Below are 19,473 nucleotides of genomic sequence, written 5' to 3'. Positions count from 1 at the left end.
CATTATGTATTTAATGTGTTGCAGACTGATGAAAACTCTACAGTGTATATTACCACTCTTCACCGTGTCATTTTCGATGTTTGTGTTTTGATGCAAAAATTATATAGCTAAAAGTATAAAAGATTATGGATTCTGGCTGGATGGTCATTACAATGACAAAGTAAATGTAAAAGGCAACAACATAACCAGATTTGAAAAAGCAACTGAATTAATTTTGTCTGATACTGCATTTTTTTATCCCTTGCATAACATCTTATGTCTTGGAATGTAAACTTTGACTGCTTTCCTCATTTTTAGGAATGGGATGGCCTTGTCAGAATAGCATTTGTACGGAAAAACAAGACTCTTGCTGCAGCTTTCAAGTAAGTTTAAGTTATTTTTTTAATTAGCTCTTGTGAGTTGCTTGGTAGATTTGCCTGGAAATATATATACATTTCAGGTTTGAGCACTTTTCCATGGCATATTCAGTCATAATCCATGATGCTTAATGAGATGATCTGATTTAAAGGAAGGCACTCTTTTTTCCTCTTGATCTTGTTGATGGTCTGAGTATCAGAGCTGTATCCCATTGAGAGCTTTGATTATTCTTTGCCATATGTGAGGACCTGCCTTCCAGTCTGATGTCTCAGCTGGTATCCCTCCCTCACATTTCACTTGTCATGCTTGGACTTCCCTTCTACACTTACATGCAGGCAGACCCTGGGTGTTACAAGTGGAGAGGACTTTTTCTTTACTATTTCACAGATTAATTTTTAACTCTGCAGTTGCTGACCTCATTGTAAATGAAGGGATAAGGTATCAACAGCTGAGGTGTCCCTGAATGTAAATTTGGCGCTACTAATGTATTCCCCAGATGTTCATCGTGCATACAGCTGCAGTAATCACAGATGAGTTTTCAGCTGTCAGGCGGTCCCTCGGTCGGCCGAATTCCAAGTCTTGGTCCGGTTGTCGCCGCTACTCTTCTGACGTCAGTAAGGCCAGAGTATATAAGACACAGCCGACGCCATGTTCTTCAGTCTTTTCAGAAGCAGTTCGCAAGTGCCGTCGGCCAGCTCCTGAATTACAAAAATTGGAACCAAGTCTTCTTTAAAGCTAAGTACCCGTTGAAACTTTTCTTGCCTCAGACCGATGTCAGAAAAAGTTAATAATTGTATTTCTTGTGGGAAGCAAATACGCATAAGGATTTTCATTCCCTTTGCATACCTTGTTTGGGCCCAGACCACGGACGCCTCGGCTGTTGCTTTTGGCGCTACCTTCAATAAACGAATATGCCGCCGGGCGAGTTCGCCCAACACTACTTTGGTAAAGCTTTTGATTATAAAATGTCGGACACTCCGACTACCGTTTTGTCCAAGAAAAGGACCGACACGAGAGACCCGCGGTCCCCGCCGACACCACGCCAAAACTGGCTACACGTGGTCCGGTTCTCAGCGTTTGCAGTCCCTGACTACCGGTGACACTCCTTTGGCGGTGTCCTCTGTACCGAGACCGCTGGGTCCTCGGCCCTTTCCCAGACTACAACCGAAGCCCCTGCTAATGTCGAGCCTACTAATTTGGACAGGTTCACCTCCACCCATGGTGTATTTAGGCCCTCATCTTCTTTTTCAATAAAGGCTTTTACTAAAGCCAAAGCAGCCAGGCATCCCATGAGGCCTGTTGCACAGGGCCCATCTCCTGGACCCATGCCTAAGAAACAGATGCTTAAAATGGCTGAGAATCTAATTACTCTTATCAGAGGTTCTCAGCCCCCTCCTGACAAGAGACACAGAGTGGAGGAAGAATCTCCCTCTTCTGATCAGGGATCCATTTTATCAGAACATTCTGATGCAGAGGAACACTCTTACTCCCCTTTTGAGGATTCGGATGCAGAACAGTCCATTCCTTCTGTATCCCCTCCTGAGGATTTTTCTTTTGGGGAAACCTTGCACACTTTGAGGGAACACTTCCATTGGGAAGGCCAAGACTTTTCAGATTCCAAGAAAAGACTTAGGGAATTTCTTTGGTTACCTCAGCACAGACCTCTGGCTATACCCCTGTTTTGGATGTACTGGATGATGTCTATTCGAGGCTTGCCTTAACCCTGATTCTCTGCCTCCTGCACCAGTAAAACCTGATAGGTATTACAGAGTACCCAGCTCTCACCAATTTCTCTACAAAGGCCATAATGCTGACCCTGAAACCATTTCACAAGGCCCCAAGGGATTAAAGGCCTCCACTGCCAAGAATCCACTCCTGCAGAAAGGGAATCCAGATCTCTAGAAAGGTGGGGTAAAAAGGTATATACCTCGGCCACCCTAGCCATGAGGGCCTTAAACTGTCAGTTTCATATGATTAAATATCAACAGTACCTGTTATCACAATTAAGGAACAAAATGTCTCAACCTGAACAACCAGATTTAAAAGAGTTACAGGATATGATGCATAGTGGAGCAAGTGGGTAAACACACCTTACAATGTGGTTATGATGCCCTAGAGGCTTCCAGTAGTGCGGCTGCTACAGGATCAGTCATTCGCAGACATGCCTGGCTTAGGGAACAAAATTTACCTGATCATGTGAAAGCTAAACTTCTTGATGCTCCTTTACAAAAGGATGTACTATTTGGTACTAATGCTGAGGAGATACTACGGAAAATGGAAGAAAAAGCCAAATCTATGCAAACTGTCAAGGCTTTCTTACAGGTCCAACCACCACGTTTTAGCAGAAATTGGCCTTCAAAAAACTGGTCCTTTCCAACCACTGACAAGCCCCAAAGAGGTAGATACAGACACACAAGGGGCAGAGGGCAATCACAAGGATCATATAGAGGCAGACAATGGCAATCACCAGCACCAAGAGGTGGTGAAGACAGTGCACAACAATACAGGAGGCAAACCCAATGACCCCCTCATTTCCATGCCAAGCAAGTCTCAGCTGGCAGCACCTTTGGGAGGGAAACTAGCATTATTTGCAAGCAATTGGCATATTGTCACAACAGACAAATGGATACTGGACATTATAAACAGAGGCTACAAATTTCAATTTCACACTCTTCCAAAAATGAGAGGCATGCCAAACCTGCCACAAAATCAAAGGGCAGAGGCACAACTGCAAATTTCAAAGCTCCTAAACATGAGAGCTATACAAAAGGTACCTACACACCAACAAGGTCAAGGTTTTTGTTCAAGACTTTTTCTGGTACCAAGAAAAGGAACTGACTGGAGACCCACTTTGGACTTATCCATCCTAAACACATTCCTACTCATACCAAAATTCAAGATGCTCGCATTACAGCAACTTCTTCCCATGCTGGGCAAGGAGTTTTGGCTGGTAACATTGGACCTCAAGGAGGCATACCTGCATGTCCCAATCAGACAAAGCTGCAGAAGAAACCTCAGATTTCTTGCAGGTTCAATCCACTATCAATTCTCTGCATTGCCCTTTGGCTTATCTACTGCGCCCAGAGTATTCACAAAGTGCCTGGCATCAGTGATTGCTTACTGCAGACTTCAAGGGATACAAATTTACCCTTATCTGGACGACTGCCTGATCCAAGCGGACAGCAAACGCATACTACTGGAACATCTGGCATGTGTGACATGGTTACTGCTTTCTCTGGGATATACCATCAACTAGGAGAAATCAAGGCTAATACCATCTCAGAAAATAACCTTCCTGGGTGCCAACTTGGACACAAACACCCAGATGGCATATCTTCAAAAACAAAGGGCAACTATCTCAGTACTTGAAACACTAGCAAAAAGTACCAGGCTTACTGCAAGGAAAATCCTGCAGGCTCTGGGATTCATGGCATCTTGCATTCTTCTAATCCCATGTGCAAAGCTGCATATGAGGAAACTTCAGTGGTACCTAAAAATCTATGGTCTCAACACAGTCACAGTTTGGAAGCAATTATACCAATAATTCCATGTTTGCAAAAGGAATTTCTATGGTGGGCCCAAGCATGTCAAGTAAACACAGGCCTTCCATTCTGCAAGCCTCAAGCAAAACAAGTCATAACCACAGACGGCTCAGATTGGCGCACTGGGGCGACATGAAGGACAGGTGCATTCAGGGCAGATGGTCCCAAAAGGAAAAGCACCTTCACATCAATCAAAAAGAAATGCTAGCAGTAATAAATGCAATTACAGCTTTCAAGGACTTCCTGCATCCAGGACAATTACTGATAAGAACAGACAACACCACAGTAATGTGGTACATAAACAAACAAGGAGGAACACATTCATACCCCTTGTGCAGACTAGCCATGACTCTTTGGAACTTGGCTCTGGAAAGACAAATCGAACTTCAAGCACAGTACTTGCCAGGACTGGAAAATACACTGGCAGACACTCTAAGCAGAAATATGACAGATCCACACAAATGGAAGATGTTCTTCGTCTCACATTGCTGCAGTCATAACCTGTGGGTAGTCCGCTGTCCTCGGTCGGCCCGAATACCAAAGTGTTAGGCTGGCGTCGGTCATAATTAAGCTCAGAGCTGACGCGAGTAATGGTAGTACTTTAAGCGCATGGCCAACGCCATACCCTGAGTCTTTCTTGCCGGGTGGGCCGAAGCAGAAGCAGCGTTGCTGAAATTTTCGTTTTTCGAGTTTCAGACAGAAGACCAAGTTGGGCTAAGTACCCCATTGGGGAATATTTTTGTCTTTTCTTGCTTTTGTTTATCCGGATGTCAGAAAAAGTTAATAATTGTATTTCTTGTGGGAAACAGATACCTCATAGGGACTATCACTCTCTGTATTCCTTGCTTGGGGCCTGAGCACGTGAAGTCGGTCGTCGCTTTGGCGCTTAGATTTAATAAGCGCACCATAAAAGCAGATTAGACTGTGCTAGGCTTGTGTTGTAAGCGGTGTAACTACAACATGCCATCGGATCCTCCGGCCATCCATAAAAGCGAAAAGATAAATCTTTAAAGTCTAAACCGGATGAGTCACCGGTTCTATGGAATCTACGGTTGAATCTGTGGATCCAGCCAAGGTCTCGCTGAATCCCAAGGGAACCTTTACTATTACAGGAGTTGGCCTCTCAGGAGTTAGGTCAGGCGAGGGGCTTCTCAGGTTTCTGTGGTTCCATCCTTACAAAGGTTGTTAGGCCTTCTACTTCTGTCACTAAAGGCCCTGCTAAGGCTAGACCTGGTCTTTCTGGTACAGGCCACAGCCCTAGTTCTTCGGGCTCTGTTCCTAAAAACATATGTTGAAAATGGCAGAGGATTTGATTACTTTGATCAGGGTTCTATGCCCCTCCAGAGAAGAGGCCTAGGGTGGAGACAGATTTAGAGGATTGGAGCATTCCTCAGATTACTCTGAGTCCTCAGCTGAGGATATCCAGGATTTTCCTCCCTATTCTGATTCGGATGCAGAGGATTCCTGTCCTTCCGCCTCTCCTCCAGAGGATTTTTCTTTTCTGAAACCTTGCACTCCATGAGGGAGCATTTCAAGTGGGAAGGTCAGGATTTTTCAGATTCTCCTAAGAGGCTTAGGGAATTTTTGTTTACAACATAGACCTTTGGCTATTCCCCTGTTTTAGATGTTGTTCAGGATGTTTTTTCTGAAGCTTCCCTTAATCCTGATTCTTTACCCCTGCCCTGTCAAGCCAGACAGGTATTACAGAGTTCCAGAGGCACATAAATATTTGTATAAGAGTCCTAGAGCTGACCCGGAAACTATTATTCAAGGGCCTAAGGGTGTCAGGGCTTCTGTAGTTAAGAATCCAGTTCCTCTGGATAAAGATTCTAGAGCTTTGGATAGGTGGGGTAAAAAAGTGTATACCTCCTCCACGTTGGCTATGAGGGCTTTAAATTGCCAGTTTCATATGCTGAAATATCAGAACTTTCTGTTAGGTCAGTTGAACTCTAAGGTAGATGCTTTATCTGAGGGTATAGAGTGTAAGGAATTGCAGGACTTAGTTTATGCTTCAGATCAAGTTGGTAAGCATTCCTTGCAGTGTGATGCTCTTCAGGCTTCTTCCAGGGTGGCTGCTACTGGTTCAGTTATGAGACATGCCTGGCTTAAGGATCAAAATTTGTCAGAGCATGTTAAAGCTCGAATTTTGGATGCTCCTCTTCAGTCTGAAGTTCTTTTTGGTTCTCCTGTGGAGTCAGTTTTGAAAAAGATGGAAGACAAAGCTAAGTCTATGCAGACGGGTTAAGGATTTTTGCAAGTGCAGCCTAAGTTTAGCAGGAATTGGCCTGCAAGAGGATGGTCTTACCCTTCTTGGATTTTCAGTCTAAGGGCAGGTCTAGACGTGGTAGGGGCAGGGCTCACGCTCAGGGTTCTTTCAGACCTAGGACTTGGAGTTCTCCTGCACAATCTTCTGGTGAGGGCAGGGGTCAGCCTTTTAAACAGACCCAATGACCTGTATCTCCAGCTGCCAGATTCTTCCTGTCTGGCAGCTCCTCTAGGAGGAAAGTTGGCACTTTTCAAACAAAATTGGCATTTGGTCACCCAGGACAAATGGGTGTTGGACATAATAAATCAAGGCTACAAGTTTTATTTTCACACTTTTCCTCCTTTCAAAGGCATGCCAGATGTACCTCCTCAGCAAAGGCTGGAGGCTCACGAACAAATTTCTTTGCTTTTGCAGATGGGGGCAATCCAGGTGGTACCTCCGTCAGAAGAAGGCCTAGGGTTTTATTCTCGCCTATTCCTTGTGCCAAAGAAAGGAAACACTTGGAGGCCAATTCTGGATTTGTCCATTCTCAATACATACCTAGACATTCCAAAGTTCAAGATGTTAACATTACAGCAACTTCTGCCTCTGCTAGGCAAAGATCACTGGATGGTAACTCTGGATCTCAAAGAGGCTTATCTTCACATTCCTATCAGGCCCAGCTGCAGGAGATTCCTGCGGCGGCTGGTACTTCTCATTATCAGTTCTCTGCATTGCCCTTTAGCTTATCTACTGCGTCCAGGGTGTTCACAAAGGTTCTGGCTCCTGTAATAGCTTTCTTAAGACTGAGGGGAATACAAATTTATCCTTATCTGGACGATTGCCTGATTCTTGCTCAAGACAGACAAGTTACTTCAACATCTACAGTATGTAATGGCAGTTTTAAGGTGCCTAGGGTATTCTGTGAACGAAACAAAGTCCAGTCTAGTACCCTCTCAGGACATGTGCTTTCTGGGTGTGAGACTGAATACAGCCTCTCAGATGGCCTTTTTGACTCCGGACAAACAAAGAAATCTTCACCTATACTTCCAGCAATTATCAGTACTGTCCAGGCTGACTGCAAGGACAGTCCTTCAAGCCTTGGGGTTCATGGCATCTTGCATTTTGGTACTTCCCGATGCCAAACTGCATATGAGGAAGCTACAATGGTATCTCAAAAGTGTATGGACTCAACACTGCCACGATTTGGACACTGTCATTCAGATAATACCTTGCATCCAGAAGGAATTCTTGTGGTGGGCTCAGGAATGTCACCTAAACAAGGGACTCTCTGTGACCCGACCAGAGGCGAGTCAGATCTTAACGACGGATGCCTCAGACCTGGCTTGGGAGCACACTTCAATGGGAAATGGATTCAAGACACGTGGCCTCCCAGACTACAGCATTTGCATATCAACATGAAGGAGATGTTAGCAGTCCAATTTGCCCTGATGGCCTTCAAGGATCTACTTCAACCAGGACAGGTGTTGATTCAAACAGACAACACAACAGTCATGTGGTACATCAACAAGCAGGGGTACCCATTCTTACCCTCTTTGCAGACAAGCTATGATATTGTGGGAGACTGCTCTGAGTTTGCACATCACTCTTCAAGGTTTCTGCCAGGAGCACAGAACTCCTTAGCAGACGTGTTGAGCAGACAAATTGTGGATCGTTGACAGTGGCTTGGGGAACTCCAGACAACTAAAATTCCAACTGCCAAAATTTTGCACAAAGATGTTTCACCCAAAAGCTTGGAAAGTGGATGCTCTACCTTTCAGTTGGAACAACCTTCACGTCTATGCTTTTCCTCCTCTGCCTCTCCTTCCCAAGGTACTCTTGAAAGTCAGGCGGGACAAGCCTTGCATGATTCTAATAGCACCAGATTGGCCACGCCAGCACTGGTATCCTCTGCTGAGGAGTTTAGTTCAGGAGCCTCCTTGGCCTTTGCCACCGATTCCTCACTTGTTGTCCCAGTCAAGCAATCATTTTCTCAATGTCAGTGTACAGTCCCTGCATCTAACAGCCATTCTGTTTTAGACCCTGGGGGTCTCAGCTTCCTCAACAGGTTTTGAATGTCATTTTGGAGGCCTACTAGGAAAGTTTATGCTGATAAATGGAGGAGATTTTTTCTTTGGAGCACAGCAAAGAGCTTTGATGTCTCAGTGCCTAATTTGAGTTTTACACTACAGTACCTTACTGAATTACTAGACAAGGGTTTGTCTTTTTCCTCCGTGAAAGTTCATGCTGCAGCCATTTCTGCTCACTATGATTGTGACCCTCCTTTATTTTATCACCATTTGTTTAAACAATTTCTTAGAGGGCAAAAACATAAGACCCCTCCTACTCCTTCCTGGGATCTCAATTTTGTGTTGGAAAAGCTTACTTTACCTCCTTTTGAACCTGCAGCTACGTCTGAGTTGAAGTTTTTGTCTTGGAAGACTGCTTTTTTGTTGGCCATTACGTCTGCTAGGAGGGTATCTGAATTACAGGCTCTCATGGCAGTTGAACCCTTCCTGATATTCCATAAGGATAGGGTGTCAACCCTACTTTTATGCCTAAAGTTATTTCTAATGTGGCCTTAAACCAGTCTATTCATTTACCTACTTTTTATGCTGATCCCCAAAATAAAGGGGAAAAAGTCTTGCATTCTTTGGATATTCACAGGCAGTTACGCTATTATTTGAGCAGAACTAAAGAGTTCAGGCAGACTCAACAGTTATTTATTTCTTTTGCTTTGGGTTCACAAGGGAAAGCTGTTTCAAAGCAAACTATTTCTAAGTGGATTGGCCATTGTATTACCTTTTGTTATTCTCATCATGGAAAGGATGTTCCTGCTGGGATCAGACCTCATTCCACTAGGGCTACTGCCACATCTACTGCCTTTTAAGGGGTAGCTACTAAGGATATTTTGGAGGCAGCTACTTGGAGTTCAGTGCACACTTTACTAAACATTACCATCTCCTCTTTATTCCAAGTCTAGGGCTGGGTTTGCCACTGCAGTTTTACAGGGCATGTTAGCAGCTCCTAATGCTTTTAGTTTGCCAGCCTCCCTTTACCTTTGCTTTGGGATTCTACCCACGGGTTATGACTGCAGCAATGTGAGGCGAAGAACATAGTACAGTTTTGTACCTACCATAAATGTAGATGTTCGAGGATCCACATTGCTGCAGTCCCTCCCTCCTTCCCTCTATAGTTTGGGGTTGCTGTGTTTCTTTTGGGATAATTATTATTTTCTCTATGTTGGTTGTTGGGTATTTTCTATTTTGGCTATGGCCTTTCCTTTTTAGGCCTTCTGACATCTGGGGCAAGAAAGACTGAGGATATGGCGTCGGTCATGCGCTTAAGTACTACTGCGTACTGACGTCAGCTCTGGCGACCATGACCGGCGCCAGCCTAACACTTTGGTATTACCGAGGACAGTGGACTACCCACAGGTTATGACTGCAGCAATGTGGATCCTCGAACATCTACATTTATGGTAGGTACAAAACTGTACTTTACATCCTCAGGTGTTTACAGAAATAATCCAAGCGTGGGGGAGGCCAGACATAGATCTTTTTGCCTCCCACAGGAACCATCAATTGAAAAGTTTTTGTTCAAGGTCCTTTCATCCAAAGGCCTAGAATTTCATTCAGTTGGACAGCATGGACAGTTTATGCATTCCCACCTCTGCCCCTTCTGCCCAAGGTGCTTTTGAAAGCAAGAACAGACAAACCGAGGATGATACTGATTGCTCCAGATTGGCCAAGGCAACACTGGTATCCACTCCTGAGGAGCCTAACACATACTCCTCCCTGGTCCCTGCCTCTAATGCCTCTTCTACTGACTCGGAACAGCTACAAAACTCTTCACAGTCAGCTGAAAACACTCAACCTCGCTGCATGGAAAATTCCTTGACACCACAACAGTCCCTACTCTCCAAGGAGGTGCAGGATGTCATTTTGGAGGCCAGAAGACCATCTACTAGAAAAGCTTACTCCGCAAAATGGAAGTGGTTTTGCTGTTGAAATGAGGAAAGAGGCCAGGACCCTAGAAAATTGAACTTGCCTCAGGTTTTACAGTACCTAGCTGAACTGCTGAACAGTGGACTTTCATTTTCTTCCATAAAAATACATGCCTCAGCCATTTCTGCAGAATTCAACACAGATCCTCCTTTATTCTCTCACCCACTCTTACGACAGTTCCTCAGAGGGGCTAAGAATATAAGACCTCCAAGGAAGCAACCAATACCAGCCTGGGACCTTAATTACATACTAGAAAAATTAACATTGCCTCCCTTTGAACCTGCTGCCTCAACAGATCTGCAACATTTGTCCTGGAAAACAGCTTTCCTTCCGGCCATCACTTCAGCTAGTAGGGTTTCTGAACTACAGGCCCTCATGGCGGTGCAGCCCTTCCTCATCTTCCATCAGGACAGGGTTTCCCTTCATACCAACCCATCTTTTATGCCAAAAGTGGTATCCAGGGTAGCCTTAAATCAAGCCATACACCTACCTACCTTTTATCCTAACCCTCAAAACAAAGGGGAGAGGCTGCTTCACTCTTTAGACATCCATAGGCAGCTACGTTATTATTTGGACAGAACAAAGTCCTTCAGGAAATCAGAACAACTCTTTGTGTCAAACCAGTTACCAAACAGACTATTTCCAAGTGGATTGGCCTTATTCCTATCATGGGAAATCTGTCCCTACTGGTATCAGATCTCACTCCACCAGGGCCACAGCCACCTCTACAGCCTTCCTCAGAGGTGTTCCTACTAAGGATATTTTGGAGGCAGCCACTTGGAGTTCTGTACATACCTTCACAAAACACTACCACCTGCCCTTATATTCCAGAACAAGAGCAGGCTTTGCCACTGCTGTTTTGCAGGGCATTCTGGCTCAACCCAGTTCCTCATAGTACCTGCCACCCTATGCATAGCTTTGGGACTCTACCCATCTGTGATTACTGCAGCTGTATGCTCCCTCCTTCCCCACTTGGTAAAGGCATGGGGCCTAACAACCTCTTCATACCACCTGACTGGGTTATCCTGCTATGTTTTATTTGCTTGCTTACACTGATTTTGCATTACATTGCATTGCTTGCATATGTAGATAAGCCTTATTTATGTATTGCCTTCGGCTGTGTCTTATATACTCTGGCCTTACTGACATCAGAAGAGGACCAAGACTTTGGAATTTGAAAACCCATCTGTGATTACTGCAGCTGTATTAGCACTCGAACATCTACATTTATGGTAGGTACAAAACTGTACTTTATTTGTAATGGACATTAGTAATATCAGTTGTGATAGCCAATGAACACCACTTGCCATCCCAGTCTGCTCCTGTGTCTTACCTGTTGGTTAAGCTGCAGATTCAATTTAAGCAGTAGACTATATGTCTGTCCCAATTCTGGTAAGAACTGTGTCTGTGTCCAGTGTGTTTTTTTTAATTCTGTTTTTCACACTGCTCCCTCTGTAGAAATTCTACAGCAGTTATCTTCCACTTTTTGTGACATATGCATGTCTTCAAGTTGTATTTTCTTGTTTCAGACATCCCTCTTTCTAAGAATTTATTTAAAGACTCTGCAGTCTTTTGATGTACAACTTTCATGCACATTCAGATTTCCAGTATCTTTATGTGGCTCACAGTACAGGTCTTCCCCAATTGTTTACCTTCTTCTGAAATGTCTGTCCTGATGAAATCTCCAGCTGAGTGTATGTACAGTACTTCAGTTGTGCTCATACCATCTGTGTATGTAAAGGGGTTATAACATCTTGTAAAAAGTAGAGCCATCCTTACTGTGCTCCAAAAAATGAGAAAATATCCTGATAGTAGCAAGGTCAAGAATCTCCACCTAAACTGTTGTGACAGGTGAAATTCATACTCAAAATCTTCACATTTAACAACCTTTTTTAGTTAGTTCCCATTCAGATCTGGTCAGAAGTGGTCGTTTGCCCACAGAAATGTCAGAAAACTGAAACTCATTAGCATTATACACAAATAAATATGAGGAAACTGAGATGCAATGAAAAATGTTTTTATATTTTTTTTTCAAGTGATTGATCAAGTCCCTATGGGATTGCTAGAATTGCTGTTAACAGGGAGAACTCCTATTAGATAAAACAGGAAAGGTTCTACTTCAGCTTTTGCCCTTTATTGTCTTGTATTTGCCTAATGACTTGATTGGGAACAGTGTTTATTGACTTCTATGTGACTCCCTTGCAAAGGAATATAGGGGTAGTGATCTGTAATGAACAAAGACATTATGAGCAGGTCACTATTTTTTGTGTGTTCTCGAAAAGGAATTCAGGTAGTTCACCTTTCTACGCCAGTGTTAAGGTGGATTTCTTGAAAGCCATTACTCAGGCACATACAAAAGTAGTTGTGTGATTGGTGGTTCAGTCATAATCCCTTTTTGTTTTTTTTTTTTACTTATGATCCCTCTTCCTGTGTATCCCAATACTCTGCTAGCTTTTCTTGCTCATCTTTTATATTGCTCACTCACATTACGTGTAAATTGTTTGATATTTGTGATTAATTTTGAGTCTGCAGGTGCTTATTTTCTCCATTTTGTAGCAGGACCCTGTCTTGCAGGATTTTAAAGAAATTAGTAGAAGAGTTTTTTGTGGTTTGGTAGAGCTCAACACATTCTTGAAATCTGCCTTACTTTTTTGGGCACTAGTTAGTAGAAGAAAAACTAAGATTCTGTCCCACAAGGGAGTCTAATTCTTCCTCTGAGGAGCAGGAGGGATATTTAGCTTATGATTCTCAGATATCCTTCCCCCTGAAATATGATTCAGAAGAGGAGGAAATGATTTAATCCAGTTTACACGCCAAAGATGTTTGGTTTTTGGCAAGGACTCCCCCCAGACTCATAAGGCAGTATTTTAAACAGGAGGCCCACAAAGTGTCTAGGACAAAAAAGAAGTATCCTGAACTGATGGTCCTGAATAAGTTCAAAACTGCTGTGATACCTCTAATATATGAGATTATTGAAAATACCTTTGCAGATATTTCCTTGAAGCCTGAGTCCCAACCTGTCATTCCACTGAGTCATCATCATCATCAACAACCCCCTTTTTTCCCTGTTTTCTGCATGGGGTTGGGGTGTCTTGTTAACTGCCGCCATCTCTCTTGATTTAATACCACACTCCTGCCTTCTTTGACACCCATGCCTGATTGTCTCAGATCTTCTCTCATACAATCCATCCACCTGTTTGTTGGATGCCCTTGTTTTCCTTTTACCTTCTTCCTTGTCTGTTCCAAATCTTCTTCAGCAGATTGTCTTCTGCTTTTCTGCACATGTGTCTGAACCGCAGTAATTTGTTCAAAGGGTCTTTTCTGCAGTGGAGCTACTTTGGTTTATAGGTTCATAGGATGATACTGGGCTGTTAGCCTGGAGGCCCTTATAAGTCTAGCCAAAAATTTCACCCGTGTTCCCTCAAAGTCAGCACCTGTCCAGCAGGGAGACAGATGGAATCCCAGGGGTGTAATTTCTGTTTTCCATCCAGTCGTCCAGGTTCCTTTTAAAGAGGGCTAAAGAGGTACTCTGCTTGACATGGAGAGGGAGTATATTCCACAAATGGGGGAGTCTTTGGGACACAAATCTATCCCACCAACAAGTTCTATTAATGTCAAGGACCAGGTTAAGGCCTTGCATGCGGATTGTTCGAGTGGAGTTTGTCTTATGATTATGCAGCAACTCCATCAAGGCTGGGTCTGAGATGGCCTTGTATGCCAGACACAGGTCACCTCTGAGCAGTCTGTATGAGACTGAATAGAGGGACAGAGCTTTTAGCCTGTCTGTATTGGATAGGTGTTTGAGACCCTGGATTTTCCTGGTCAGGAAATTGGCTTCTGCTTTTATGTCCTCATTTCTTTGTCTGTCCCACAGTGTACATCCTACTCCCTTATCAGGCACTTCATTTCCATCCCCTCTAACTTTCTCATCTGCTCTGCCTTTACTGCCCAGGTTTCTGTACCATAGAGTAATACTGGTCGTAACACTGTTTTGTACACCATACTTTTCAGCTTATTTGGAATTCTTCTGTCATACACTACCCCTGATACTGTATGCCAGTTGGCTGCAGCCCCTCTGATTCTAGCTTTGACCTTTTCATTCAAACTTCCCTTCTCCTCAACTACCCCTTCCAGATACTTGAAGCTATTAACCTGTTCCTCTGTCTAACCTTCTGTCCGAATTCTCAGCTTCTTCTAATTTCCCCAAATTGCTGCCATTTCCACTGTTGTATTTATACAGTTTCATCCCTTATGCCTTCAATTTTGCATTCCTTTCCCCTAGCCTTTGCTGAAGTTCTTGCTCAGAGTCTGCCTGTAATGCCGCAGCATCTGCATATGCAGCTTTGTTGATCTGTCCCCTCCAACTTGTTTGCTAATGTAATCTGTCTAAATATGAATAGCAGTGGGCTCAGAGTTGAACCTTGATACATGCCCACTCCCACTGGAAACTTGTCTGTTAGAATGAACACTGTTCATATTTGAGTCATTAGATCTTTGTAGATGACCTGTACTAATTCTACCAATGTTTCCGGGACTTCGAACCACTGCAGGACTGTCCAAATTGGCTTTCTATGGACTTTGTCATATGCTTTCTCCAAGACGGGGAATGCTCAATTGGACTCTTTCTTCATTTCTAACTTCTTCTCAAGTACGTGTCTCACTGCAAATATTGGGTCAGTTTTGCTGCATTCTGATCTGAATCTGAACTGCTCATCTTCCATCTTAATTTCTACTTCTCTGCTTATCCGTTTATCAGTCACCCTCTCCAGAACTTTCATGCAGTGTGACAGGAGTTTGATACTTCTGTACTACCCACAGTTGTGGATGTCACTTTTTTCTTGTATACTGGCATGAGTATGCTTATTCTCCAGTCATCTAGGACATGCCTTTCTCCACACTGCTGTGAGTACCCTCAAGAACCATCCTTCCCCCCTTACTCAGCATCTTTATCATGTCTGCTTTGACCTCATCCAAGCCTGCTGCTTTCCATGACTTCATTTTCCTTAGTGCTATTCTTAATTCTTCAATGATGGGCTCCTCTTCTTCTCTGATCGTAGGCTGTGTCTGGGGCAGTACATCTTCTTTGTGTTTTTCTTCATCCAGAAGTTGCTGGACGTACTCATATCTGCCTTTGATTTCCTGTGGACTGGTGAGAAGATAGTTGCTGGCATCCCCTATGAAGGGTGTCTGACTGTCTTTTTTATCTTTCTGTCTTTGCCTTGCCACCTGATATACAGTGGATATAACAAGTTTACACACCCCTGTTAAAATGCCAGGTTTTTGTGATATAAAAACGAGACCACAATAAATCATTTCAAAACTTTTCCCACCTTTAATGTGACCTATAAACCTGTACAATTCATTTGAAAAACAAACAAATCTGTTAGGGGAAAAAATATAAAAAATAAAAAACGTGCAATAAGCTGGATGGGTAAGTGTGCACACTCTTAAACTAATACTTTGTTGAAGCACCTTTTGATTTAATTATAGCATTCAGTCTTTTTAGGTAGGAGTCTGTCAGCATGGCATATCTTGACTTGGCAATATTTGCCCACTCTTCCGTGCAAAAGCACTTAAAATCTGTCAGATTATGAAGGCATCTCTTGTGCACAGCCCTCTTCAAATCACCCCACAGATTTTCTATTGGATTTAGGTCTGGGCTGTGGCTGGGCCATTTCAAAACTTTAATTTTCTTTTGGGGAAGCCATTCTTTTGTTGATTTGGATGTATGCTTGGGGTCATTGTCATGTTGAAAGGTGAAATTCCTTTTCATCTTCGGCTTTCTAGCAGACACCTGAAGGTTTTGGGCCAGAAGTGACTGATATGTGCAACTGTTCATAATTCCCTCCACCTTGACTAAAGCCCCAGTTGCAGCTGAAGTAAAGCAACCCCAAAGCATGATACTGCCACCACCATGCTTCACTGTGTTCTTTTGGTGATGCAAAGTGCTGTTTTTGCGCCAAACATACCTTTTGAAATTGTGGCCAGGAAGTTCATCCTTGGTCTCATCAGACCATAACACATTTTCCCACATGCTTTTGGGAGACTTGATGTATTGTTTTGCAAATTTTAGCTGGGCCTGGATGTTTTTCTCTATAAGAAAAGGCTTCCATCTTGCAACCCTACCCCATAGCCCAGACATATGGAGAATACAGGAGATTGTGATCACATTTAGTACCAGTACTTGCCAGAAATTTCTGCAGCTCCTTCACCTTTCCTTATCAGAAAGAAGTCTACCTGGCTTGCATGTTGTCCATTTTTTTATGTGCTCTTGTGACTCTCTCTCTCTCTCTCTGTGAACCATGTGTTAGCTACTATCAAGCCATTTGCCAGATAGAAGTCTAAAATGGCCTCTCCTTGTTTATTCCTGTTGCCCCCAGTCATGTGGACCCAGGCAGTCATTATATCCTGTTCTGTCTGTCCCATCACGTGCATTCAGGTAACCCATTGTCAGCACCAATTCATGTTGTCCTATTTTTATCTAGTAGGTCTTGTAGCTGCTCTTTGAATGTACTCTTCTCTTCACTATCACAACCCTGACGTGAAGCATATGCTTAGATTATAAATGCTGCCGTATCATTAGACTGGAGTCTGACTGCCAAATGTTTGTTACTAATTTTGATGGCATCCGTCACTGCCTTCTAAACCCTCTTTCTCACCACAATTCCCACACCAGTTTTAACCTGCCCTCCTGAGTAGTAGATCCTAAGCCAAGTGGCTTTACTGCACTGCCCTTCCATGTTGGATACATAGACCTTCTCCATAAGATCATGTCATGCACTTTCGAGCTCCATCCTGTCAGTGAACTTACTTTAAGTGTAGCAGTTCTTAGTTCACGTTTGGCAGTTTGATTGGTTTTACATCCAGCTTTTGCTCAACAGAGCTATCCCAGGTAACCCTGGCTGGTCAGATGGATACCATTCCACCAGTAGCGTATTGACCAAGGGCTGCTGGGCTTTATGGCAGGTCCAGACTGACCATTAGAGGCACATACACCCTTCCCACCATTAGCATGGGTCCCTGGTGTAGGTCGGAGTAGGCTGGGTTCTCAACCCACTTATCACTAGCAATTACCTATGCCCATTTGGAAACATTAGTCAATATGACCAGATTACCTTGAGCCATGTTTACACTGTCAAACGGCTAGCCCTGTCATGACATGCAGTATGATCTGTGATCTCTTACCTTGAGAATACTGTGCACCACAGTAGATGCCCAAAGTGTTTGGTCTATACAACTCTTCTCCTGTAAGGCACCACGTAGAATCTGTGCTGCTGCCCACAGCTCTGTTAATTGCCAAATTTGACATGGAAACACTCTGCATGTTTTTTGGAGGTGGGAGAAACTCCAGAGCGATACAAGGAGAACATGAAAACTCCAAATAGACATTGGCCGGAGGTCAGGATCGAACCTTATACCTTGTGCATGGGGGGTAAAGACATTAACCATTATGTCAACCAGTCCTTCATTCCAATGAAAGCAGGCAGATTTTATGGGGTTCGAGAGGTCTCCCTATACCTTTTTAAGGATTCAATTGCAGACCCAGCAGTGGTTTCCCTAGATCAGGGGCTCCAAATTAGTTTCAGGCGTACCCTCCTAAGTGAAATAAATAGTAGAATATTGCATTTGAGAAGAAGGTGTACACATGTGCCACGTGCATCTTCAGGACCATTAATTGTCAGATGTTTGACAAAGTGTCAAGGAAAGATCCTGAAGTAAATTGAGGAGGAGTTTGCTGTAGAGAACAGAGAAGAAACCCTGAGAGTTCAAGTGTTGAGAGCCATTATAAAATGGATGCAGCATACATACATACAAATATTTCAGGCAATGGCAATAATGCTGTTCTAGCCTGCCAGTAACCCAAAACAGTCACTGGTATTAAGAGTGCCCAAGTTCTTAAAAATGTCTATGCTGGTGTTTGCTGTAATATATAATTTGTTGTCAGCTACTCGCTCAGAGAACCAGTTGATGCACTTTTAATTTGTGTACAATCCCCTGCACAGGTTGTCTGATACTTCTGTCCTACTCTGTAATTACCCCAAGCTTTCCCAAGGGTGGTTGTCATGAAATGCCTTGTACACTTGAGTAAGGTCTCCTGTTATGTGGCTGTATGAGAAAGTATAAAACTTTCAGGTATTTTAACGTTTTAGTAATAACTTAAACTTTCACATCCATGAGTAACATTTGTATATTTCCACTGTACTCATTCCATTTTACTCTACCTAGTTTTTCTGTGTTTTTTATATTATGATATTATACTCTAGATTGGGTCTATTATCACTTACAAACAATTTCATAATTTTGATTTTTTAGATTTTTATAAATCCTTTTATAAAGAATAGAGTTTTATAACTATCATTAACTAATTGAATGGTATGATCAGAAAAGCTGAAAGCTGGATTTACTCATACAGCCAGGTTCTTAAATGAAGTCACAGTTTCAATTAGTGTGCGCTGTATTGAATATTCACCCTTCAGTCTGTCTCCCAAATCTCCTATGCTTAGTTTTCATATATTTATTAACATATGCCACGGTGGTACGGCGGTAGCATTGTTACCTCACAGCAAGAGGTTCTGTCTTTCGATTCTCAACTTGGGTTGGGAGTGCCTTCTGTGTGGAGTCTGCATGTCCTTCCCGTGGTTGGGTAGCGTTTGAAAGACATGCGTGCGTAAATGGGCGTGCCTTCGTTGAAGGTTTGGCGTCGAGCTGGCACCTCGGCGTTTCGTAAAAATCTACTACCAATCATTAGCAGACCAGAGTTCTGCTGTGGCGACCCCTTACTGGGAAAAGCCGAAAGACAAACAACAACATTAACATATTTATTCTTCAGTGCCCAGCTGGTCAGTTTAGTGAAGTTCTTCTGCAGACATGCCGTATCCTTAACAGATATAATCTGTTTACCCATTGTCAAGTCATCCGCATGTAAACTGTAGAACATCTCAGATGAAAAAGATAAATCAGAAAGATGCAGCTGAAAGAAACATGTTTGATTTAATGGTTTAGTTCTTTGCCTACAAAGCACAAAGTACAGGGTTTGAGCATGGCCTACGGCCAATTCCTGTGTAGTGGTTGTATGTTCTTCCTGAGTATGTATGTGGTTCCTCCCAAAAACATGCTGAGTGCTTCCGTTTCAAATTCACTTAAACATTTAATGGACTTGTAGGCAGCAGTACGTACACTAGGTGGTGGTGTGTTGTGGGGAAGAGTTTTGTGGACAAATTGCTTTAGTGTACAGTAGCCTGTAGACAGAACATGGATCACAGACTGTACTCTACATCAGGGTATTCACTCAATAGTGCAAAAACTGGGTCTAGGTGATTTG

The 19,473-nt window shown here is 43.2% G+C and overlaps 1 protein-coding gene across 4 annotated transcripts in view; it reads left to right on the top strand.

Annotated features, from left to right (window-relative positions):
• Positions 1 to 19,473, top strand: part of DIMT1 (DIM1 rRNA methyltransferase and ribosome maturation factor) — a 624,336-nt gene that overhangs the window by 320,432 nt on the left and 284,431 nt on the right. For all 4 annotated transcript variants that reach the window (XM_044063822.1, XM_044063821.1, XM_044063820.1 and 1 more), the window contains one exon: positions 298 to 362. In XM_044063822.1, coding sequence (XP_043919757.1) covers positions 298 to 362 — 65 coding nt within the window. The remainder of the gene's footprint in view (positions 1 to 297; positions 363 to 19,473) is intronic.

The sequence above is a fragment of the Protopterus annectens genome, chromosome 2.part2 (genome assembly GCF_019279795.1).
Source record: "Protopterus annectens isolate FY-2018-M chromosome 2.part2, PAN1.0, whole genome shotgun sequence".
In the NCBI taxonomy this organism is placed as follows: Eukaryota; Metazoa; Chordata; order Ceratodontiformes; family Protopteridae; genus Protopterus; species Protopterus annectens.
Note: the sequence above shows the minus strand (reverse complement) of the source record. Positions and strands in the feature narration are given on the sequence as shown.